Source organism: Lithobates pipiens, unplaced genomic scaffold, assembly GCF_037356315.1.
Source record: "Lithobates pipiens isolate NorthernLeopardFrog02 unplaced genomic scaffold, aLitPip1_a1.2 Scaffold_18, whole genome shotgun sequence".
Classification (NCBI taxonomy): Eukaryota; Metazoa; Chordata; class Amphibia; order Anura; family Ranidae; genus Lithobates; species Lithobates pipiens.
Genome location: NW_027507758.1, coordinates 33,265,514 through 33,291,522, shown reverse-complemented (window position 1 = coordinate 33,291,522; position 26,009 = coordinate 33,265,514). Strand labels below are relative to the sequence as shown.

The 26,009-nt window shown below is 43.2% G+C and overlaps 2 protein-coding genes across 4 annotated transcripts in view; one reads left to right on the top strand and one right to left on the bottom strand.

The window, feature by feature from the left end:
* ASB3 (ankyrin repeat and SOCS box containing 3) overlaps positions 1–21,408 on the bottom strand; it is a 301,962-nt gene extending 280,554 nt beyond the window's left edge. Inside the window, exons 1-2 of one of the 3 annotated variants that reach the window (XM_077485559.1) lie at positions 21,195–21,408; positions 882–1,083 (exon numbers count right to left, since the gene is read on the bottom strand). In XM_077485559.1, the coding sequence (XP_077341685.1) occupies positions 882–1,077 (196 nt within the window). In that variant the 5' untranslated portion in view covers positions 1,078–1,083; positions 21,195–21,408. The remainder of the gene's footprint in view (positions 1–881; positions 1,084–21,194) is intronic. The other 2 variants (XM_077485558.1, XM_077485557.1) reach the window with 2 other exon arrangements.
* Positions 21,409–21,539: 131 nt separating this feature from the next.
* Positions 21,540–26,009, top strand: part of CHAC2 (ChaC glutathione specific gamma-glutamylcyclotransferase 2) — a 48,212-nt gene continuing 43,742 nt past the window's right edge. The window contains exon 1 of the mRNA XM_077485560.1: positions 21,540–21,772. Within this exon, the coding sequence (XP_077341686.1) occupies positions 21,638–21,772 (135 nt within the window). The 5' untranslated portion in view covers positions 21,540–21,637. The remainder of the gene's footprint in view (positions 21,773–26,009) is intronic.

Sequence of the window (26,009 nt, the reverse complement as noted above, 5' to 3'; positions counted from 1 at the left end):
TAAAGTGATCGTAAAGCTTTGTTTTTTATATTTTGTAAATAACAAACATGTCATACTTACCTCCATTGTGCAGTTCGTTTTGCACAGAGTGGCTCCCCGATCCTTGACTTCTGGGGTCCCCTAGCGGCTCTGGGAGCTCCTCCCCACATCATATAACCCCCTAGGAGAAGCGTTCTCCCGGGGGGTTACCTTACGGGCGTGCTCCCAAATCTATAGACGCTGAATGTAAGACTCGACCCCGCCCCTGCATCACTGGATTTGATTAACAGCAGAGGGAGCCAATTGCTGCGCTGCTATCAAGCTATCCAATCAAGAGTCGAGAACCCTGGGCAGAGAGGAAGAGCGTGTCTCCAGCAAGGGAATACAGGACTCAGGTGAGTAAAATGGGGGGGGGGGTTGAATGGGGGGCCGGTCAGTGACACAAGTTTTTTCACCTTGAAAGGTGAAAAAAGAAGAGGGTTTACAACCCCTTTAAAAAAAAAAAAAAATACAAATTGTTCTGGGAATGGCGGCACCGCTGAGCAAGCAGCCCTCTGTGGTTACTATGCAGAAGAGAAGCCACTCGGCACAGGACCCAGAAGATCACCGCTATCACTGTAGTAGCGCTAACTACTACAACTATTTTTAGCTTCGGGTAGGAGCTGGACCAATGTAACGATGCAAAAAAAAAAAAAAAACATAAAGCTTGACTTTAAAACTGCATTTATCTGTTTGACTAAAGCTTTGCTTTAACCGAGGAAAAAAGGAGCAACTTCCCTAATGCAGAATAAGTCCATTAAAAAGAAAATGTTCCACCAAAAGCAGCACACACAGCAAACAATAAGACAAGCCTTAAAATGTACATAACAGGCCTATTAATAAGGCTTTATTATTTGCCCTACCTGAGCTAATTAGCAGCTGTAAACACTGAGCCGAGCTGGAAAAAGCCGCTTCGTGGATCGGCATCCATCCTCTGTTATCAGGCACATCCACGCTGCATCCTTTTTTAATTAGGTTCCTCAAGGATTTTATATCACCTCTCCGAGCCACATGTCCGACAGAGGAACATCTATCAGTATACGCCTCTGAGAAATCCATTTCCACCTGTACACAAGACAGAAGTTCAATAACTAAAATGCCAGAGCCGAGCGGCCAGTTAACTTTTCTCAGCTTTTAACAATATTGTGGATGAAAAAGAACAGGAAGAGACGTGGGGGATTTAAAGTGATTGTAACGGTTTGCGTTTTTTTTTTTTTTTTAAATAACAAACATATCATACTTACTTACCTCCACTGTGCAGTTCGTTTTGCACAGAGTGACCCCCAAACACCGACTTCTGGGGTCCCTCGGCTGCTCTCATTAGATAACCCCCTAGGAGAAGCTCTCTCCCGGGGGGTTACCTTGCAGACACACTCCCAAGTCCAGAATTTGCGTCCATAGACACGAATGTCAGACCCAGCCCTGCCACCCCCCAGTTCATTGGATTTGATTGACAGCAGCAGGAGCTAATGGCTGCGCTGCTATCATTCTATCCAATTAAGAGTCGAGAACCCCGGGCAAAGGAAGAGCGCATCTCCCCCAGGTGAAATTCAAAGGCTCAGGTAAGTAAAACAGGGGGCTGGGGAGCCGATGACTGCCAGGTGTTTTTTCACCTTAATGCATAGGATGAATTAAAGTGACACTAAGGCTGGGTTCACACTGCTGCGGGGGGAGATCCGGATGTGATTCGCACAGCAAATCACATCCGATCTCCGTAGCGCTGCGAGTTCAGCCATACAGATAGTATGGCTGAACTCGCAGCGGTCCCGCAGCAAACTCGCACGGGACCCTTTTTTGGGTCCGCAACGGAATCGGATCGCATGGGGGTTCACACCATGCGATCCGATTCCTGTGCGAGTCGGCAGATCGCACTGCGATATGCCGACGGATCTGGGGGTGTCATTAACATAACATTGACACCCCCAGCCGTCCGCATAGGGCAGTGTGAACTGCCGGCGGGAGGTGTGCGATGCGGGAAAACGCCGCGGATTCGCGGCGTTCCCGCATCGCAGCAATGTGAACCTAGCCTAAAGGTTAATTTTTTTATAAATAACAAACATATACTTACCTTCATTGTGCAACTCGTTTTGCACAGAGTGGCCCCGCACATCCTCTTCTGGGGTGCCTCGGTGGTTCTCTCGGGTCCTACCCGCATCAGATTACCCCCTCAGAGAAGCGCCCTCCCGGGGGTTACCTTGCGGGGGCGTTCCTGAGTCCAACATTTTAGGGCTGCAACTAACGATTATTTTCATAATCGATTAGTTGACCGATTATGGTTTCGATTAATCGGTTAATAGTCTTAAAAAAAAGTGTGGTGTATAATTTAGTTAATATGTACAGTTTTAAAAAAAAGGCAATTTATTCTTAAATGTCTCTATATGCAGTGGTGAATATAAATAACCAACTATATGGTTAAGGAGCAAAATATCGAATCCACTCTGAGAATGACAGAAGAGATATACTGTATATATTAGAGGGGATATATACTGTATAAACTATTAGAGGAGATATACCATATACACTATTGAAGATATACTGTATATACTATTAGAGGGTATATACTATTAGAGGATATATACTGTATATACTATTAGAGGAGAGCTATACTGTATATACTATTAGGAGAGCTATACTGTATATACTATTATAGGCTATATACTGTATATACTTTTAGAGGAGAGATACTGTATATACTATTAGAGGAGAGCTATACTGCATATACTATTAGAGGGGAGATATAGTGTATATACGATTAGAGCAGAGATATCGTGTATATACTATTAGAGGAGAAATATTGTGTATGTACTATTAGAGGAGAGATATAGTGTATGTACTATTAGAGGAGAGATATAGTGTATATACTATTAAAGGGTCAATCTGGTAAATATCATCAGATTTATTAACTTTAACCCCATTTCGTTACTGGCCGATTAATCGATTATGAAAATAGTAATCGATTAATTTCATAATCGATTAGTTGTTTCAGCCCTACAACATTTAGCGTCCATAGACTGATTTTCAACTCTTCTTGGAAGACTATACACAAGCTTTAGAAGTGTGTCTATGGGAATGTTTGACCATTCTTCCAGAAGAGCATTTGTGAGGTCAGGCACTGATGTTTGAATGAGAAGGCCTGGCTCCCAGTCCCTGCTCTAATTCATTCCAAATGTGTTCTATCTGGGTGAGGTCAGGGCTCTTTGCAGGCGAGTCAAGTTCCTCCACCCAAAACTCGCTCATCCATGTCTTTATTGACCTTGCTTTGTGCACTGGTCCAAATCATTTGGTGGAGGGGGGATTACGGTGTGGGGGTTGATTAGCAGGGGTTGGGCTTGGCCCCTTAGTTCCAGTGAAGGGAACTCTTAAGGTGTCAGCATAACAAGATATTTTGGACAATTTCATGTTTCGAACTTTGTAGGAACAGTTTGGGGATGGCCCCTTCCTGTTCCAACATGACTGCGCACCAGTGCACAAAACTGCATCAGGAATGACAAATAAGGAGAGTCAGTCTTTCCAATCATGGAAGCAGTGGATGAAATGTAAACCTGCACAGCACTAACTACATCCAGGCAGTGACGACAAATGTCTTTTTGATGCACTAGAGCTAAACAGATATATGGAAGAATAATGTCCTGATTGATGTGGAAGACTTGAATTGGTGTAGCCAATTTTTCAAGTGACTGGGGGGGGTGGCTTCTTCACAGAGTGGCACAAGGGGCAGGGGCAGCTCCAGATTGGGAGCTGCCAAACTTATATTAACAAACGGGTGATTATCCGCTTGTTATGAAAAGTCTCCCACTCTCTGGTCGGTCGCTCTCAGGTCGGGAGACTTGAGAGAATAGACACAGGCTGCTAATGGCCCGCGGCCCGTGACAGGACTCACCTCCTGCTGTTAGATGGTGACCCCCATAACAACAGTCCACAGACTGGTACCAGTTCGCTGCCCAGGGGTTGGGGACCCCTGCTTTACAGGACAAGGCTGCCAGCTCAGACACGACTCACAGAAGTGATGACGACAAGAAAAGCAACCTTTGGGTGAAGAAAGGGGAATATCCCTGAAAAGTGCCAAAAAGCGGTCTTAGAAGTCACGGGTGGCTGTACAGAAGCAGCCATATCAGACACTCTCTGTACAAAAGTCTTCACCAATAGAAAGAAGGCTAGTGGTCCTTCAAAAAAAGATTGATAGTACACAGGGCCAAATGCTCATCCAAGCCTGATAGCAGAAAGCTTAGAATTCTTCCCACAGAGTATTTCCGGGGGCGAAGTCTTCTTTCTTTGCAAGTAAGCCTTTCACATGCAATGGTAAACCTTGTGGGATGTAGATTTCCTAGCTTGTAACAGTGGGGGGAATTGCCGAATCAGAGCGGCCCCTGTATCTCAAGACCAGGGCTGCAAAAGCCGTGCTATTAAAAGGTAGTAAAACATGAAGCAGGTTAGTAAACTGGTCCTTGAGATACAAGATCTGGTCGATATGGAAGGGTTGGGGTTAGGGGGTGTTTTCCAGAATTATGATCAGTACAGAGTGATGAGGATTACTGGAATGCCATTCATCTCAATACTACGAAGTAGAAAAGGAAGAATTTCCCAAGGAAAGATGGAAAAGCATGTATAAGACTGTACGGATACCACTAGACATGCAATTCGTTGCGTTATGAATTGTAAGTAATTCGGATGACATATTCGTTATTCGGAGATTCAGATGTATCCGGATATCCAAAACCAATAGAACAAATCAGAAATAAATTATAACGACACAAAAGAACGTTATGGAATAACCAATTTGAAAAATTTGGAAATGAATTTGAATTCAAAAATAGATTTGAACGTGAATAAAAAAAATGAATTTAAATTTGAACATGAATTCGAAATGGAAACATTAGAGAGGCACCGAAATTTCGGAGGCCGAAACGTATCGGCCGAAAATGGTGTGATCGGCATTTTGCCAATAATGGCACTGAAAACGTATGCAATTTTGCCACGATTTTACTATGCTTATGGTGTGTTTTTCATAGGTCATGGGACTCAAAATCCACCACTAAAACATAACCCGCGTGCGCTATTGATGCGATCTTGCTGAATGCATTTCAACGGGGTGGTGCATTTTTGGTGCAGTTTTTTTTAACTGACCAAAAATGCAGCAAGCACATTTTTTTTTTTTTTTTAACACCACAACGGAAGTGCAACGGACCAGTGTAAAGACATACATAAATTTTAACGGGATACATTTTTTTTAACTTTACTTGCGCAAAAGATGCCAATAATGGCCAACAAATTCATATTTATTTAAATTCATGATATTAATTAAAAAGTCCATATAAAAAGTTTATATAAAAAAAAAATGTATATTTGGTTTTCAGCCATCCTACATTTTTGGTACCAAAATTTTCCATTCGGTGCATCTCTAGGAAACATATTGCAATAAATACAATAAAGCTTCGCACACACGATCGGATTGTTGGCCAACTAAACCATGGAATTTTGTCCAAAGGGCGTTGGCCCAAACTTGTTTTGCATACACACAATTGTCGGCCAACAATTATGAACGTAGTGACATACTAGACATACTACATGGTTTTTCAGCTCTTTAGCGCCACCCTTTGGGCTCCTTCTGCTAATTTCGTGTTGGTAGAAGTTTGGTGAGTGTTGATTCGTGTTTTTCATTAAGCACTTCAGTTTGCGCTTTTCAGCTAGTTTGCTAAATCGGAGGAGATAATGTGTTATTTATTATTGGCCTTGGAGTTATTGCTTTGACATTATTTTTTGGTTGAATAATGATTTGATTTGGTATATTTTTGGATGCATAGAACGCACTTTTTGGTTAAGTTCTATTGGCAGATAGCAGGTCTAATTTTATTTGTTTTATTTTTTTAACCGCTTAAAGCGGGAGTCCGCCGGGAGTTCCACCGTTTTTTTTTTTTTAAAAGCCAGCAGCTACAAATACTGCAGCTGCTGACTTTTAAAATAAGGACACTTACCCGCCCTGCGCGCCCGCGATGTCGGCACACGAAGCCGATCTCTCGATCGTCTCTCGGGTGCTGCCGTCGCCATCTTGGGTATGGGAATCATGAAGTGGAGCCTTTCGGCTTCATTTCCCGGTTCCTACTGCGCATGCGCGAGTCGCGCTGCGCAATAAGGATGGTCCCGCTGCCTCTGGGATCCGTGTGTTTCCCAGCAGGCAGCGGGGGACTTTCGGAAAGGGGCGTAATCTACGCCCCTTTCCACAGATAGCTATGCCGGAAGTGGGTGCAGATACCTGTACTGTACAGGTACCTGCACCCCCCTCCCCCCTGAAAGGTGCCAATTGTGGCGCCGGAGGGGGGTAGGATTCCAATGAGCGGAAGGTCCACTTTAGGGTGGACCTCCGCTTTAAGCCCCAGACCATTTAGCTGGCCAAAGACCAGACCCCTTTTTGCGATTTGGCACTGCGTCGCTTTAACTGAGAATTGCGTGGTTATGCGATGTGGCTCCCAAACAAAATTGACGTCCTTTTTTTCCCATAAATAGAGCTTTCTTTTAGTGGTATTTGATCACCTCTGCTTTTTGCGCTATAAAAAAAAAAAAAAAAGAGTGACAATTTTGGAAAAAAATTATTTTTAACTTTTTGCTATAACAAACATCCCCCAAAAATATATAAAACAAAATTTTTTTCCTCAGTTTAGGCCGATACGTATTCTTCTACATATTTTTGGTAAAAAATATATGCAATAAGTAATGCTGTCTGATGCCCAGGTTTACACTCCATGTGATAGCACATGGTCACATGGGGTGTAGGAGGAAGCTCTGAGTGATTATGCAGTCTCGTGGGATTTCAGTGTTGTGCCGTAGGAAGTCCTTATAAAAGACAGACAAGCACACAGAGTGTGCCGTAAATTAGGGGAGATCTGGGCATGCTCAGTGACGTCATTCTAAAGAACAAAAAGGATTACAACAATACTGAGCAAGTAAGGAGATATCTACAAGCAGTGTTCATTAGGGTTTTTTTATGCTGATTTACATGGGACAAAGTTGTGGGGGAGGGTTTACAACCACTTTAACAAGGGACACCAACATAGTTGTATCTTTGATCTTACAAACTATGGGATAATGGGTTGTGGTAACTTGCCAAAATTAAAAAAAAAAAAAAGGAGAAGAAGAGCATAATAATATTATTCTTGATATCACCAGAAAAAAAACCCTTTGAAAATTTGTTTTCAATAACACCATCAGTATCACCAGCAAAGCAGCTTCATTATTATCCCATTAAAGAAGAAGAGAATTGTGCGCTGCATTTCTATATTTCATAATTTGCCGCGTCACAAATGTTAATTCTCCATTACAAAACGCTAGTTTACAAGGCCGACTGGCTCGTCCTTGCTTCTGAGCATGCGCGTTTGTACTTTGGACTTTTGTCCAACGGTCTTGTATACACACAATCGGAAAATCCAACAACACACATTTGTCCGCCAAAGATTTTAAAACCTGCTATCCCAACTTTGTCTGTGGAAAATCCGACAACAATTGTCCGATGGAGCGTACACACAGTCGAATTTTCCACCAACAGTCTCTCATCACACATTTCCTGTCAGAAAATCCAATCGGGTGTACGAGGCTTATGGATAAGGTATAAAAGTCAAATAAGATAAGAATAGAGAAAAATAGATTCAAATAGAAAGGAATATAGCGGTCTTCGAAAAATTGTAAATCGATTTGAAAATAAATATATTAACTGAATATACAAAATGAATCTGAATATACGAAAAATATTCCGAAAATCTAATTATTTATTAACAAACAAATCCAAAACTAAATGAAATTCATTTTTCCATCATGCACATCACTAGACACCAAAAAGTCAGCAGAACATCCACTGCCTCTGCTAGAAGATCCACGTCTCGGGAGAAAAAGCTGACCAGTAGGTGGTTGAAAGTGGAAGCCATGAGGTCTACATCTGATATACCACCTGTGACCCCGGCTCCTGAAACACTTTCTGTTGTAGGGAACATTCCAACAGGTACAGACATTGCTGGCGGAGGAGGTCTGCCGGCCAATTGAGAGTGCTGATACACCTGAGCACTGAAAGTGGAAGGCAAGTCATGCCCTAACTAAAATCTACTCCTACTGCTAGTCTACGCATAGTCTATCTGCCCTGTACAAGGAAAGATGTCAGTACTTACCTATTCTGAAGTCACTCCGGTCCGTTCACATGATCAGCTGCCAATAGCGGCTTCAGTATACAGGAGGCGACAACGGATGCCCCATAGTAAGCCTATAAGTGATGTCATCTCCCAGGCATCCGCAGCCGATGTCGCCGATCTGTCCTCTACATCAAACCTGGTGCTGGAGAGGTCATGTGACCAGACCAGAGCAACTTCAGAATAGGTAAGTATAGACATCCTTCTTTTTTTCAGGGTAGATAGAATATGCTTATAATTGGGGTGGGAGTAGATTAAGGCCGGGTTCACACTAGCTGCAGCCACGGCTCACAGCAGGGGGTCCGATGCGTCCCTGTTCTCACTTTCAGGTGCCAATCAGGTCCGAATTTTTGCCTGAATTCGGACCTGAAATAGAGCCAAAGGAGCACAGGACCCTTTTCCAGTGTGGACCACCGCTGCCCCAGTGGTGTGTAAACCGGCTCAATTGAGAGCCGCTCAGTTTGCTGACATGAGAATTGGATGCGAGGAAACCAGTGTGAACCCAGCCTTACAAATAAAATGTGGATTGCATGAGCTATTATTTTATGTGTATGGCTCCATCAAATCACACAGCAACACACAGAGTATGTACCAGAATTATATCATGTATGCTGGGTGTAGGCAACTGATTGATTACTGCCATCTGACTTGGAGATCACCAACTACCATGTGGTGCCACCTGCCAGCTCCTGATCTCAGATGTCAGATCAGAGGGGCACAGAGCTAGGCTCCTCCTCAGCTCTGACATGTCATAGAACACAGCTGATGGGAGACCTTCCTTCATTCTGCTGCATCAGAGGTCTGTGAGAGAATAAGAGAGGGTGGGGTTTATGCTGTGGAACTCGAATTTACTCAATAGTTACCTCGGTGTGAAAGGGGTCTTAGAGACAGGATTGTATTGAGGCACAGATCTGGGGAAGGGTACAGAAACATTTCTGCAGTATTGAAGGTCCCAATGAGCACAGTGGCCTGCATCATCCATAAATGGAAAAAGTTTGGAACCATCGGGACTCTTCCTAGAGCGGATCGCCTGAGTGATCGGGGGAGAAGGGCCTTAGTCAGGGAGGTGACCAAGAACCCGATGGTCACTCTGACAGAGCCCCAGCTTTTCTCTGTGAAGAGAGGCAAAGCTTCCAGAACAACCATCTCTGCATCACTCCACTAATCAGGCCTGTATGGTAGAGAGACCAGACTGAAGTCATTCCTCAGTAAAAGGCACATGACAGCCCACCTGGTGTTTGCCAAAAGGCACCTGAAGGACTCTCAGACCATGAGAAAAAAAATTCTGTGGTCTGATGAAACAAAGATAACTATTTGGCCTGAATGACAAACATCATGTCTGGAGGCAACCAGGCACCGCTCATCAACTGGCCAATATCACCCCTACAGTGAAGCATGGCGGTGGCAGCATCATGCTGTGGGGATGTTTTTTAGCAGCAGGAACTGGGAGACTAGTCAGGATCGAAGGACAGATGTATGCAGCAATGTTCAGAGACATCCTTGATAAAAACCAAGGAAGGTTCATCTTCCAACAGGACAACGACCCTAAGCACACAACTAAGATAACAAAGGAGTGGCTACAGGACAACTCTGTGAGTGTCCTTGATTGGCCAAACCAGAGTCCAGATTTGAACCCAATGGAACATCTCTGGAGAAGAAGAATGGGAGAAACTGCCCACAAATAGTTGTGCCAAGCTTGTAGCATCATACTCAGAAAGAATTGAGGCTGTAATTGGTGCCAAAGGGGCTTCACCAAAGTATTGAGCAAAGGCTGTGAATACTTATGTAGGGCTGCAACTAACGATTATTTTCATAATCGATTAGTTGGCTGATTGTTTTGATTAATCGGATAATGACCGTAAAAAAAAAAAAAAAAAAAGTGTGGTGTATAATTTAATTAATATGTAGTTTTAAAAAAATAGTCATTTTAATCTTTAATATCTGTATGCAGTGGTAAATATAAATAAACCACTATCTGGTTAGGGAGCAAAATCTCTAATCCACTCTGAGAATAACAGACAGAAGAGATATACTGTATATAGTATTAGAGGAGCTATATACTGTATATACTATTATAGGAGCTATATACACTGTATATACTATTAGAGGAGATATATACTATTAGAGTGGATATATTGTATATACACTATTAGAAGAAGAGATATACTGTATATACTATTAGAGGAGATATACACTGTATATACTATTAGAGGGGATATATACTATTAGAGGGGATGTACTTTATATACTATTAGAAGAGATATACTGTATATACTATTAGAGGGGATATATACTATTAGAGGGGATGTACTTTATATACTATTAGAAGAGATATACTGTATATACTATTAGAGGGTGAATCTGGTAAATATACGTGGGAGGCAATCATTTTACTAATTTGTGTGCCACATGCAAAATTATAGACCAAAAATTGGAACACCCCTAGTGATGGACTTTTAAGGCACATACAGTCAATATCAGATTTTTAAGATGCAAAAGAGTTTTTTTTTGAAAAAAAATAAGAAAATAGATAAAACAAGGAATGCATAGATACACTGATAGTCTGTATATATACTGGTTACTTGAAATACCGTAGGGTATTTAAAAGTCCACCACTAAGGGTGTTCCAATTTTTTAATCTGGTGAATATTATCAGACTCCGAGATCAATTTTTTATTTAATTTAAAAAACAAATAATGTCTTCCTTAAAAAAAAATGTCATTTCTAAGAACGTTCGTTTCATTTTCTAATTGACATTCATTTTCAACCACAGTGATGGGAAAATTTTGGAAACGGAAAACGTCTTGGTGAAAAGAATTTTCAGACAGTGTATGTGGTTTTCGCTCAGAAATTACATTCATTTCAAAGAGGAAGTAAAGCCTGATGGGTTTATTTCTTCTTTGTCTCCCTGCAAAGGTAAAGCATAATGGACTACTATGCATTATGTGTCACTTACCTGACACAGGAGCCAGCGATGTCACCGCTGTCCCCTGTAGTCAGGAGCGTCCATCTTCTTCCGGGTATCCCTGCTCCGGCCACTCACAGCACCGGAGCAGCGATGACATCACTCCCGCGCATGTGCGCGGGAGCCACCACTAACGGCATATCGCGCCGTAGACATCAGTGCCTGTCTTTTTGTAAATATCTCCTAAACCTACGCGGATATTTTTTGGACCCACAGGTAAGCCTTAACCACTTTCAGCCCTGGACCATTTTGCTGGTCAAAGACCAGACCATTTTTTGCGATTCGGCACTGCGTCACTTTAACTGACAATAGCGCGGTCGTGCGACGTGGCTCCCAAACAAAATTGACGTCCTTTTTTTCCCACAAATAGAGCTTTCTTTTGGTGGTATTTGATCACCCCTGCGGTTTTTATTTTTTGCGCTATAAACAAAAATAGAGTGACAATTTTGAAAAAAAAAACACTATTTTTAACTTTTTGTTATAATAAATATCCCCCAAAAATATATAAAAAAACATTTTTTTCCCTCAGTTTAGGCCGATACGTATTCTTCTACATATTTTTGGTTAAAAAAAAAAAAAAAACGCAATAAGCGATTATTGATTGGTTTGCACAAAAGTTATAGCGTTTACAAACTAGGGGATAGTTTTATGGCATTTTTATTAATTTTTTTTTTTTTTTACTAGTAATGGCGGCGATCAGCGATTTTTATTGTGACTGCGACATTATGGCGGACACATCGGACATTTTTGACACATTTTTGGGACCATTGTCATATAAATGCAGTGATTCCTGTGTAAATGACACTGGCAGTGAAGGGGTTAACCAGTGGGTGGCAGTGTAGGGGTTAAGTGTTCCTAGGGATGTGTTACTAACTGTGGGGGTCTGGGCTTTGTGTTAGTGAACACTGATCTCTGCTCCAATCACATGGAGCAGAGATCAGCATCACTTGTTGCTAGGCAGAACGGGGAGATGCTGTTTACAACGACATCTCCTCGTTCAGCCGCCCCGTGAGACGATCACGGGTATGCCCATGGCGATAGTCCGCGGGACCCGCGACTGGACTCACGGGGGTCCCGACCGGCACACGAGCTTCGTGATGGCAAGGCGGCATTTAAAACTGGACATACCTGTACGCCAGTATGCCTGCCTGTGCCATTCTGCCGACGTACATCGGCGTGCGCCGGTCGGGAAGTGGTTAATCTAGGCTTACCTGTAGGTAAAAGTGCTTTGTAAGGGTTTACAACCACTTTAAAATCAGAATGTTAAAAAACAAGTGGAAATTTCAAACAACATTCTTTCATTCGGCGAATGTACAAAGATTTTTCATCTGAATATTCTCATCTGAAAATTGATGCGTGTGGCCGGCATAAGGCACAGTACACACTTATGCAGTTTGCTTTTGATCAGTTTCTGCAGTGCTTTTCGATGTGCGTCTTGATTTTTGCACACCTAATTTTGTTGCGATTTGCGTTTTTGCATTTTTTTTTTGGCCAATTTGTTGTTGAGCAGATAAAAAAAAAAAAAAAAAAAAAAACACAATGGGGGTTATTTACTAAAGGAAAATCCACTTTGCACTGCAAGTTTGGAAGTGCAGTTGCTGTAGATCCAAGGGGGACGTGCAAGGAAAATAAAAAGACAGAATTTTAGCTTGCACGTGATTGGATGATAAAATCAGCAGAGCTTCCACTCAGATCTACAGCAACTGCACTTCCAAGTGCACTTGTAGTGCAAAGTGGATTTGCCTTTAGTAAATAAACCCCCAAATTGCTGCAAAAATGCATCACATGCTTTTCTGCAGCTTCTCCACTGAAGTACATCAAGCCACAAAAGCATCGTTTTGCGTGCGGCTGAAAAAAAAAAAAGCATAGATGTGAACTTGTCCCATAAGAAACCATGTAAATGAACGGTAGTGCGTTTCTGCAAAAAGAACCAAAAAAAATAAAAATAAATAAAAAATAAATCACATAGATGTGAACCAGGCCTAAGTCGTTTAGTAACATAATGGGGTTAAAAAACTAAAATGAGCCCTTTATAGTACAAAAAGCAGATAATCACTACTGGAAGGGGTTAATTTTTTTACTGTAGAACGGTGAAAGTAATATTTACAGCAGACATTATTTGCTCTTTTTGTGCTATTAAGGACTACTTTCAGTTTTTTTTTAATGTTACCGGCCGATTAATCGATTATGAAAATAGTAATTGATTAATTTCATAATCGATTAGTTGTTTCAGCCCTATATTTATATACTGCACATGGGATTGTTTTTATTTTTAATAAAATTTACAAAGACTTCAAACTTCTTTCACGTTGTCATTATCGGACAATGTTTGTAGGATTTTGAGGAAAAGAAGGAATTGAGTCCATTTTGGAATTAAGGCAGGAACATAACAAAATGTGCAACAAGTGAAGCGCTGTGAATACTTTGGCGGACGCGCTGTACACATGGCTGCACTGACCAATGAGAATGTCTTCGTTCCTGTGCACTACTGTCTGTTAAGACATGTGCAATTTGTTTAGTCCCGAACTCGTTTTCTAACCACTTCCCAACCGGTGCACGCCAATGTACATCGGCAGAATGGCACGGACAGGCAAATGGGCGTACAAGTATGTCCCTTTAAAATTTGATGCCGTGCCATCACGTGTGCGCACGCGCGCCAGTTGGGACCTCAGTGTGTCCGATCGCCGCGATCGTCTCACGGGAAGGAAGAACGGGGAGATGCTAAAGTAAACAAGCATCTCCCTGTTCTGCCTAGTGACAGTGACACTGATCTCTGATTCCTGTGATTGGAGCAGTGATGTGTAAACACAGCCACGCCCCCTCCCCCACAGTTAGCAACACGCCCCTAGGACACACTTAACCCCCTACTATATGTTTCTCTTCACATGTCAAGCTAGTCTCTGTATTTTTTGTATCTCAAGTGTTGTATTGTAGCTAGACTATTTGCTTCTCATTTGTCATCTACACATCTGTTGACAATTAGTAACCAATCACCTGACTTGAATTGAACACATTGTGGATTGGAGAGGAGTAGTAGTCATGTGTAGAGGTCGACCGATATGGGTTTTTCTCTGGCCGATGCCGATACCGATATTTAGAAATCATGGCGGCCGATATATGATGCCGAGTTTTTTTGGGCCGATACGTTAGGCCGATTTTTTTTTTCTACCCCTCTTCATCTCATTAAATCTAACAGACACCTTTCCCACTGGGACGTTTTTCAGGCACTTTTGGGATAAAAATAGCGCCTGTAAAATGGCTCCCCTGCAGTCTGTGTGGAAGCCCCGAGTGCTTTCACACTGAGGCAATGCACTGGCAGGATGTGAAAAAAAAGTCCTGCAAGCAGCACGTTTGGAGTGATGTATACCACTCCTCCATCACTCCTGCCCATTGAAATGAATGGGCACCACTGCCGAAGTTCCCCATTGAAAACGTTCCCCATTGAAAACGTCACGTATGACGAAACGCGTATGGGAGGGCACGCTGTGACATCACCACGTGTTACGAGAGGAGGACGGGCTCTCGTTTTTTGCCGGCCGGCTTGTTTTTACATGCGGAAATCGTTCGTTTTTATGTAAGTGTATTTCTACTAATTAAAAGAGCATTGAAGTTTTTTACACTATGGGAGGCTTCTTTTCTTTTTACATTATGAACGTGAAACTGGGTTACTTATGAGAATGTGGAGCGGCTACAGTGTATGGATCATTCGTTTCTGAGGGATAAAGTGTCTGGTGAAGGCGAGGAGCTGTCGGTGGCTTGGTACTCTAAACGCTCCTTGTGCTTTTACCGTCTGGTAAGCGCACTATTTTGTCGGTGGTGGGACACTATAGTGATAAGGAAGTGTGGAATCACTGTGGTGCGATCGTCTTCCTTTTTTGGATAACATAAAGTTTCCATGGACTTTTCTTTATAATTGTATCGTTTTTTGATTCATATTATTTGGCGCAGCTCTTTTTTTTTTTCTATCTATGTTTTACCATCAATGCCTGCGCGCTCCAGTGTGAAAGCCGCCTTCATAAGTGATAGAGAAAATGTATTACATTTAAACATTTATTAAACAAAACAAACCTCCAATCAGTTCACTTGTATGTATAATTTAGATAAAAAAAAATAAAAAAACTATTAAATAAAAACAGGTAATCAAAACTTTTGGACAAAAAAAAAAAAAAGGGGCTAACTTTACCGTTTTCGTTTTTTTAAAATCATTAGTGTATTTTTTTTTCCCAAAAAATTTGCATTTGAAAGACCTCTGCGCAAATGCCGTGTGACAAAAAATATTGCAACAACCGCTATTTTATTACCTAGGATCTCTGCTAAAAAAATATATATCATTTTTGGGGGATCTAAGGCCCCTTTCACACTGGGGCGGGAGCGGCGTCGGCGGTAAAGCGCCGCTATTTTTAGCGGCGCTTTACCGTCGTTTTAGCGGCGGTCTGCGGGCGCTAGCGGGGTTATGCAGCGGCGCTATGCCGGCGGTATTGCCGCGCTGTCCCATTGATTTCAATGGGTAGGAGTGGTTTAGGAGCGGTGAATACACCGCTCCAAAGATGCGGCTAGCAGGACTTTTTTCACTGTCCTGCCAGCGCACCGCTCCAGTGTGAAAGCCCTCCGGCTTTCACACTGGAGTGAAAGGGGCCGTTTTTTTTCAGGCGCTACACAGGCGCTATTTTTAGCGCTGTAACGCCTGACTACCGCCCCAGTGTGAAAGCAGCCTAAGTGATTTTCTGGCAGAAAATACAGGATTTTTACTTGTAAGCATCAAGTGTCAGAAAAGATTTAGTCTTTAAATGGTTAAACTGAGAACTCTACACTAGAGCTGCACGATTAATTGTTATAAAAATCGCGATCTCGACTCTGACGATCTCTCCCATTGAGAATAGGCGATTCTTTCATATAATGTAAAAAATGTGCTAAAACAATAATTCACGCCAGCCCCTATAGCACACTGCTCTGCGCTCTTGGGTGTTTAAATGCAATATTTACACGGTATACCACCTATTTTTTAGCTGCTGCTTTTAAAACATAAACATATAAAAAAATATACACAAAACCTGTAACTCAAAATGAAATAGAAGTCCACTTTTTATGTATAGCAGCGCATGCATATCTTTTACAAAACATGCGTTTAAGTAAAAAAGTTCAGTTCAGTGTCCAGAGAGAAGGGTGCTTTGTTCTATCCACTCGCTTTGTTACTGAAACGCAGCTTCCACCATATAGATCACCACTTGTGGAACAAAAGACGACCCCCTATGGGGATGCACTCACCAAACGTATGAAACAAACAAGCCTTCAAAATGCCAATGCAGTTTCCTCCTTTTGCCACTAGTTATCTCCCTTATTGGAAATCGGCTTTCACATATAGAAAACAAAAATGCCCAGACATAGCATAATACTGTATAACAATATTTATTATGAAAAAGCAAAATCTGTATATGCGTACCAAATGGAAAACTGTTTAAGCATTAAAAATACTGTGCCTTATTCCGCTGGGTCAAATGCGTCCGAGGAGAAACGACCGTTTTCAACGTGCACCTATAGTTATGCACTTCCGCATTTCCTCGGATCGCTGAAACGCAGGGATTGAGGCGCACTCGTCACTTCCGGTATAGTTACGCCCTGACGCGTTTTGTCATTTCCGACTTCGTCTGAGGGCGTAACATAAGCTACCGGAAGTGTTCTTTTATTTATGTGACAAACCAATCAAATCCTAATGCCACATGATATATGGGGCGCTCCACCAATCACAAGCCACCGCTTCCGCTCATTGGAACCCCCCCCCCCCTCCGGCGCCACAATTGTCACCTTTCAGGGGGGTGCAGATACCTGTACAGTACAGGTATCTGCACCCACTTCCGGCATAGATATCTGCAGAAGGTACGCCCCTTTCCGCAGAATCTACACCCCTTTCCGAAGGTCCCCCGCTGTCTGCTGGGAAACACACGGATCCCAGAGAACGCGGGGACCATCCTTATTGCGCAGCGTGACTCGCGCACGCGCAGTAGGGAACCGGGAAATGAAGCCGCAATGCTGATTCCCATACCCAAGATGGCGGCGGCAGCACCCGAGAGACGATCGAGAGATCGGCATCGGGTGCCGACATCGCGGGCGCGCTGGGCGGGTAAGTGTCATTATTTTAAAAGTCAGCAGCTGCAGTATTTGTAGCTGCTGACTTTAAAAAAAAAAAAAAAAACGGCGGACTCCCGCTTTAAAGTGGAGGGCCACCCTGAAAAAAAAAATACATTAAAAGTGAGAAAAAAAATCATAAAAAAAAAAAAATGAAAAAATTTTTTTTTTCTACTTACCAGAAATGCCTGTTGCTAGGCACATCATCCTAATCTGCCTCTTCCTCCTCCAGAGATCTTCTTTCTTTCCTCCGTGCGGCGTCTTCTGGGTAATGGGACGCGCTATGTTCTGGGAACTGTGTGTCCCAGAACACAGCGCGTCCCATTCACAAAGCGCTGCGCAACTCCCTTAAATAGAATGGCGGCGCCGGGACCCGAGAGCCGAGGGACGGGTCAGCCTCGGGCAGCCGACATCATGGGCGCCCTGGACAGGTAAGTCGGCTTATTAAGTCAGCAGCTACAGCGTTTGCAGCTGCTGACTTTTAATTTTTTTTTTTTAACCGGCCCTCCTCTTTAAGTTAAAATCAATATTTTTTGCTAGAAAATTACTTGGAACACCCAAACATTAATAAATAAAAAAATAAAAATTATATATATATATATATATATATATATATATATATATATATATATATATATATATATATTATTTTAGCAGAGACCCTAGGGAATAAAATGGCAATTGCTGCAATATTTTATGTCACACTGTGTTTGCCCAGCAGTCTTTCAAATGCAATTGTTTGGGAAAAAATACACTTCAATAATTAAAAAAAACAGTAAAGTTAGCTAATTTTTTTTGTTTTAATGTGAAAGATGATGTTACGCCGCAAGAATAGTGATCTATCTTCTAAGCAAAAAAATCGTGATTCTCATTTTAGCCAGAATCGTGCGGCTCTACTCTACACACAGAGTTGAGTTCATTCATTCAGAAGTGTAAACATTGTATCTCTTTACTCTTTTCTTGGCAGACTGCCCAGAGAGGAGACAAGTCGCCTCTATGAAGACTCAGGCAACTTGCATTGACTTCTATTAGGCCCCTTTCACACTGGGGCGGTTTTCAGGCGTTACAGCGCTAAAAATAGCGCCTGTGTAGCGTCTGAAAAAACCGGCCCCTTTCACTCCAGTGTGAAAGCCGTAGGGCTTTCAGACTGGAGCGGTGCGCTAGCAGGATGGTGAAAAAAGTCCTGCTAGCCGCATCTTTGGAGCGGTGAAGGAGCCGTGTATTCACCGCTGCTAAACCGCTCCTAACCATTGAAATCAATGGGACAGCACGGCTATACCGCCTGCAAAGCGGCGCTTTGCATGCGGTTTTAACCCTTTTTCGGCCGCTAGCGGGGGTTAAAACCACCCCGCTAGCGCCCGCAGACCGCCGCTAAAAATAGCGGCGTTTTACCACCGACGGCCGCACCGCCCCAGTGTGAAAGGGGCTTAACAGAAGTCATTTGCAAGTGGCGCTGTAGTTCTAAATCGGCCTTTTTATCAGCACAATCGGCCGATGCCGATTAATTAAAAAACGGCAAATATCGGCCGATATATGGGTCGACCCCAATCATGTGACAGTCTTTTATGTATAAATGTTCATGCCTTTTAACATACATGAGTGCTGTGAACAAGGCTTAGCGCCAAAACTAGTCTGCTGCTGACTGTACTCACTGCGAAGGCTTGAACAGAAATAATCTTGATGGTATAGAGCAGTGATGGAGAACCTTGGCACCCCAGATGTTTTGGAACTACATTTCCCATGATGCTCAAACACACTGAAGTGTGCATGAGCATCATGGGAAATGTAGTTCCAAAACATCTGGAGTGCCAAGGTTCGCCATCACTGGTATAGAGTTTCCAGCTGCTTTTATTCGATGACACTTAACCCCTACACTGCCACCTAGCGGTTAACCCCTTCACTGCCAGTGTCATTTACACAGGAATCAGTATATTTGTATAGCACTGATTGCTGTATAAAAGACAATGGTCCCAAAAATGTGTCAAAAATGTCTGATGTGTCCGCCATAATGTTGCAGTCACGATAAAAAAAAAAAAAATATCGCTGATAGCCGCCATTACTAGTGAAGAAAATAAAAATTTAAGAATAAAAATGCCATAAAACTATCCCCTATTTTGTAAACGCTATAACTTTTGCGCAAACCAATCAATAATCGCTTTTTGCGATTTTTTTTTTAACCAAAAATATGTAGAAGAATACGTATCGGCCTAAACTGAGGAAAAAAAATGTTTTATACATTTTTGGGGGATATTTATTAAAGCAAAAAGTTTAAAAAAAATTTGTTTTTTTCCAAAATTTTACGCTTTCTTTTGTTTATCCACTTCCCGACCAGCGCACGACGATGTACGTCGACAGAATGGCACGGGCAGGCATATTGGCGTACAGGTACGTCCAATATTCAATGCCGCCCTGTCATTGGGAGCGCGCCGCCGGCGGCGCGCTCCCGCGCTGGTCGGGACCCCCGTGAGTCCGGTCACGGGACTCGCGGACTCGATCGCCGCAGGCATACCCGTGATCGTCTCACGGAGCAGCCGAATGGAGGAAATGCCGGGTAAACAGCATTTTTCCATTCTGCCTAGCAACTAGTGACGCTGATCTCTGCTCCATGTGATTGGAGCAGAGATCAGTGTTCACTAAATGAAAGCCCAACCCCCCCCCCCCACAGTTAGTAACACACCTCTAGGAACACTTAACCCCTACACTGCCACCCACTGGTTAACCCCTTCATTGCCAGTGTCATTTACACAGGAATCACTGCATTTATATAGCACTGATTGCTGTATAAATGACAATGGTCCCAAAAATGTGTCAAAAATGTCCGATGTGTCCGCCATAATGTCGCAGTCACAATAAAAAATCGCAGATCGCCGCCATTACTAGTAAAAAAATAAATAATAAAAAATTATTAATAAAAATGCTATAAAACTATCCCTATTTTGTAAACGCTATAACTTTTGCGCAAACCAATCAATAATCGCTTATTGCGATTTTTTTTACCAAAAATATGTAGAAGAATACGTATCGGCCTAAACTGAGGGAAAAAATGTTTTTTTATATATTTTTGGGGGATATTTATTATAACAAAAAGTAAAAAATAATGCGTTTTTTTCAAAATTGTCGCTCTATTTTTGTTTATAGCGCAAAAAATAAAAACCGCAGGATCAAACCGTGTGATCAAATACCACCAAAAGAAAGCTCTATTTGTGGGAAAAAAAGGACGTCAATTTTGTTTGGGAGCCACGTCGCACGACTGTGCAATTGTCAGTTAAAGCGACGCAGTGCCGAATCGCAAAAAGTGGTCTGGTCTTTGACCAGCAAAATGGTCCGGTCTGAAAATGGTTAAAGCGCAAAAAATAAAAACCGCCAAAAGAAAGCTCTATTTGTAGGGAAAAAAAAGAGGACAATTTTGTTTGGGAGCCACGTCGCACGACCGCGCAATTGTCGGTTAAAGCAACCCACTGTCAAATCGCAAAAAGTGCTCTGGTCTTTGGCCAGCAAAATGGTCCGGGGCTGAAGTGGTTAACAAATTTTGACAGATTTATTAATTTCCGAATTCTTTTAACTTCGAATTTCCGAAATTCTGAATTTTAAAACTCGAAAATGCGGAATTCAAAATTGGAAAATTCAAAAACTCAGAATTTGAAAATTCTAATTTTCGGATTTCCGAAAAAAAAAGCAAAAAAAAACGAATGAAACGAAAATGAAGAATATTCTTGTCAGTGTGCATGTCTACTGTCTGTGATACTTTGTTTATCTTTTTACTGATTGGTCCTTCCTGTGGGAACCTCACACGCTCTTCTAATTGGTCAGCACGGACAGCTGTGTTGTCATTGGTCAGCACGGAGGACCCCGGGGGCACCGGTATGACTATGTGGCGATGGCGTTCAGTTCACTCGTTTTCCATAGGAAGGTGAACTCACCCTTTAATAACCACACACAGGGGGCTGGTTGTCAGTCTCAGGTCCTGACACGCCCACACACCGGACCGGCGCCGCTCCCTTTACTATTCCGGTCAGCAGCTCTGACGTCACACCAGCACGGGCCCGACCACCGACTGATCGCATCTCCCGCGCCGCGCTTCTCACGGCCACCTCAGTCACGTGGACCACAAGGCCACGCCCCCTGCCTAGACTGCTTGCTTAGCCGCGGCAAGTTCTCTTCTTTTGTCTCTTATGTATAAAGTTCGTCCAAAAAAAAAGCGCTCGACGTTTCTACTACAAGTCCCGTGACGCTTTGCCGGCGCCGTCCTATCAGCGGGTGGGAAGAGGCGGAGGGGCGGGGCTTGGTGGCAGGCGAGGGTGCAGACACCGGTGTGTGTCAGTGCGAGTAGCGGGGCGGCTGGGCTGTCATCATCATCATCGTTATGTGGGTGTTCGGCTACGGCTCGCTCATCTGGAAGGTGGACTTCCCCTACGAGGAGAAGCTGGTGGGCTACATCACCTGCTACAGCCGGAGGTTCTGGCAGGGCAGCACCGACCACCGGGGGGTCCCCGGGAAGGTGAGATGTGTGTGTGTCCGGGGGGAGGGGAGGGTGGTCTGACCCATCTCGCCCCTCCCCCTCCTGTCATCTGTGACATTAGGATCTTCTTCTCTTAGAGGACTTTTCCTTTCAATGGATCTCATAGTCTTAAAGGAACACGCGCCCTAATAACCGCCCCGAAATACGAGAAACTCCAGAAGACCGACTCCAACGTCGTTCGCGTTTAGTGAAGCATGACAGCGCTCAACCGCAAGGGTGGGATTGGTGGAATTACACGTTTTTGGCCCTGTGGATCTCAATCGGAGCATCCAAATCTGTGCCAAACAAGTGGTTTTAGTGTAAATACAAAGAGTTACCGCTCCAAGGTAATGACTTCTCCCAAAACAGCTGTCTCCACAATCCCACAGGGTGCTGGCTCTGTTTGCAACAGGAACTGAAGTAGAAAAGATGTAGCTGGATAGCCGCACTCCGAATTATTCAACTTTATTTCAAAAATGTAATTAAAATCATAGCATCTAGGCTGATAAACACCGTGTTCGGTGTGAAACTGTCTGTATACAAGCCTAGATGCTATGATTTTAATTACATTTTTGAAATAAAGTTGAATAATTCGGAGTGCGGCTATCCAGCTACATCTTTTCTACTTCAGTGGTTTTAGTGTGTTTATGCGTTTTGAGCCTCGTCTCCTCTTCCTAGGAACACGAAGAACTCGTGGAAGAGTGCCCATGCTGGAGGTAGAGAATTTTAGCTGCCTAGGTAGGGTCCGCAAGATAGATCCTCTATGGCTCCAGTAATGGCCATTACAGAAACCTCTATGGCCCTGGTGTTGGCCCATATAATAATCTCCATGACACAAGTGATGCCCATTAGGAGGCCCTCTACGGCACAAGTGATGGCCATTACAAGAACCTTTTGTGGCCCCAGTGATGGCAATAAAAGAACGTTTATGGCCACAGCTATGGAGGTATCTTATGATGGCCATTACAAGAACCTCTGTGACCTCAATGAAGACCATTTTTGAGAATCTCTGTGACCTCGGTGGCGACCATTGCGAGGATCTCCGGTGGCGACCATTGCGAGGATCTCCGGTGGCGACCATTGCGAGGATCTCCGGTGGCGACCATTGCGAGGATCTCCGGTGGCGACCATTGCGAGGACCTCCGGTGGCGACCATTGCGAGGACCTCCGGTGGCGACCATTGCGAGGACCTCCGGTGGCGACCATTGCGAGGACCTCCGGTGGCGACCATTGCGAGGACCTCTGTGGCTTGGGTTGGGTATGGTCTTTATAAGAACCTAGACATCTCTGCTGATGGTCATTAGGGGAACTACACACAAACAAACACTAATGACATCCCAGTCTTAGTCCGTAGGGTTCAATATTGAGTTGGCCCAAACTTTGCATCTATAACAGCTTCAACTCTTCTGGGAAGGCTGTCCACGAGGTTTAGGAGTGTGTCTATGGGAATGTTTGACCGTTCTTCCAGAAGTGCATTTGTGAGGTCAGGCACTGATGTTGGACGAGAGAGGCCTGGCTCACAGTGTGCACTCCAATTCAAAGGTGTTCTATTGGGTTGAGGTCAGGACTCTGTGCAGGCCAGTCAAGTTCCTCAAGATCCCAAACTCGCTCATCTATGTCTTTTATGGACCTTGTTTTGTGACTGGTGCAGAGTCATATTGGAACAGGAATGGGCCATCCCCAAACTGTTCCCACAAAGTTGGGAGCATGAAATTGTCTAATTGTCTTAGTATGCTAGGGCTGCATGATTCTGGATAAAATGAGAATCACTATTTTTTTTTTTTTTTGCTTAGAATAAAGATCATTATTTTTATTTTATTTTAAAGATTTACAACTCCTGATCATTAGGTTATCAAACAAGTAAAATAAGACAATACGCTCTGCTTCAATCAAATGTAATGAAAAATAATGTAATTTGTAAAGAAAAAAAACAAACATTGCGTTATATTAGGGTCTTTTTTATTTTATTTTTTTTGTATTTGCCAAAACTGATCCCTGCCGCAACTTTTTGGTTCATAGTTCAGCTGTCAGCAATGGTACAGAGTATTGAAAAGTTATTTTACAAATTGAAATACCCTTTTTTATTTTTCACGCCTTTTTTTCAATGTGAAACGTGTAAAAATATTAATGAACAAATCAAAAAGAGAGGGTTTAATTATTAATAGTTTATAAAAAAAAAAAAATGAGAATAAGGAGTTAATAAGGCCGATTAGAGTAAATTAAGGGTAAATAATGGGTTAAACAGAGGAACAATTTAATAAAAGGGGGGGAGATTTTTATTTTTACTTGACAGGGTTGCTTTAGGCTGGGTTCACACCAGTGTAAATTGAATGTGTTTCTCCGCATCCGATTTGCATGTCTGGAGACTGTGACCGGCTGTCTATGGAGCCGGTTCACACATCTCCAGAGCGGCTCCGGTGCGAATTGTAGGGGGGTCCTGTGCCTTTTCTGATCCGAATTCAGCCAAAAATTTGGGCTGAAATCGGACCTGAAACGGTGAATGGAAACGCACCGGACTCCTGCTGTGAGCTTCTCCGTGCTTCAGTGTGAACCCAGCCTTAAAGCGGAGTTCCACCCATTTAAAAGTCAGCAGCTACAAAAAGTGTAGCTACTGACTTTTAACAAACAGAAACTTGCCAGTCCCGCTGTACAGCGATGCGGGCACACAAAGCCCCGCTACTCTTCCCCCTCCTCTCCGTGACACAGGGCTGTGGCTTCACGTGACGTGCACTGTGATGTGTCCCAGAAGATGGGAGGGAGGGGGAAGAGGTAAACTCCCTTCAAAAATAGGTACCTGCTTCCTCCCCTCCCAAAAAAAAATGCTAAATGTGGTACTTAAAGTGTAAGTTCCATTTTTTTGGATGGAACTCCACTTTAAACTGACTTCATTTGCAGACTGAAGTTCATTCCTTTGATATGTAAATACATGAACGGATACAATGTTTCTTTTTATGTTTCAGGCTGTGCAATGTTGTTGATAAACATTGCTGGCTGCCTTTTTTACAGCTGTGAGCAGGGGAACTGCTCTGCACTTTTTACATGAATCATGGAGATTCTGGATTAAGATGGAGTGGGGGGGGGGGGGGGGGGGTCAAATTGAGGCCACGATCTTTCGATGATGTCTTAAAGCGGAGTTTCACCCAAAAATAGAACTTCTGCTTTTCTGGTCCCGAGTCACATTTGCCTAATACAGGTATTTTACTCCCACTTCCGGGCATAGATACCCGAGCCACCCACGGGTATCTACGCCACTCCCGCGCCCCCCCCAAAATGTCCTGGTATGCTGTCACCTTACAAGTTCCCTTCCCTGGAACTAAGGGGCCAAGCCCAACCCCTGAAAAACAACTCCACACCATAATCCTTCCTCCACCAAATGATTTTGACCAGTGCACAAAGCAAGGTCCATAAAGACACGGATGAGCGAGTTTGGGTTGGAGGAACTTGACTGGCCTGCAGATTCCTGACCTCAACCCGATAGAACACCTTTGGGATGAATTTGAGCCGAGGCTGCGAGCCAGGCCTTCTCAACCAACATCAGTGCTTGACTGTGTGGCATATTGATCGATTAGGTTGTCAACTGTAAATCTGTAAAATAAAGTTATTCTGATCAGGACAGATGAATTGTAAAATAAATTGATCATTTATTTAATCATTTATTGCCTCCAATAGGCACATCATAGACTACTAGACCTTCTCAATAGGTAGCACCCATCTGCTCCTGGATAATCGCATACTAGAAGTCTTGGACCTTCCATTTTTTTTTTTCCTATGCCAACCATATGCCAACCATTGGGTTGTGTGAGCCTGGAAGAGCACAATGTCCCTGGAAATGATTTCCAAATGTTGGCAATAATGAGTGTCGGCCTCTGTAGTCAGCAGGGTCACAGGGGCCATTGTGGAGGTGACCCTGGCTGCTCTTTGCTGTTCTATGGGCTTTATGCTTCCTACACCTGGCCCCATTGTGGCTGCTGGTGACCTGTGCCTCTATGTGAGGGACACCAGTGATCAAAGCTGGCCATAGACCACAAGACGTACATGACTTGATCTGGCCACGTTAGTTGCAATTGTCCTCCTGGACTTGATATTCACTCGGGGGCTATGAATGGATTGTTTTCTGTGGATAAATTAGCAATCCAATGATCTGAGTCTGCGCACATCCAGGTAGGTAGTCTACCTAAATCATACAAGCAGTGCCTAACATTATGGAGCATTTTCTATTGTTTTCATTGTCTCCGAC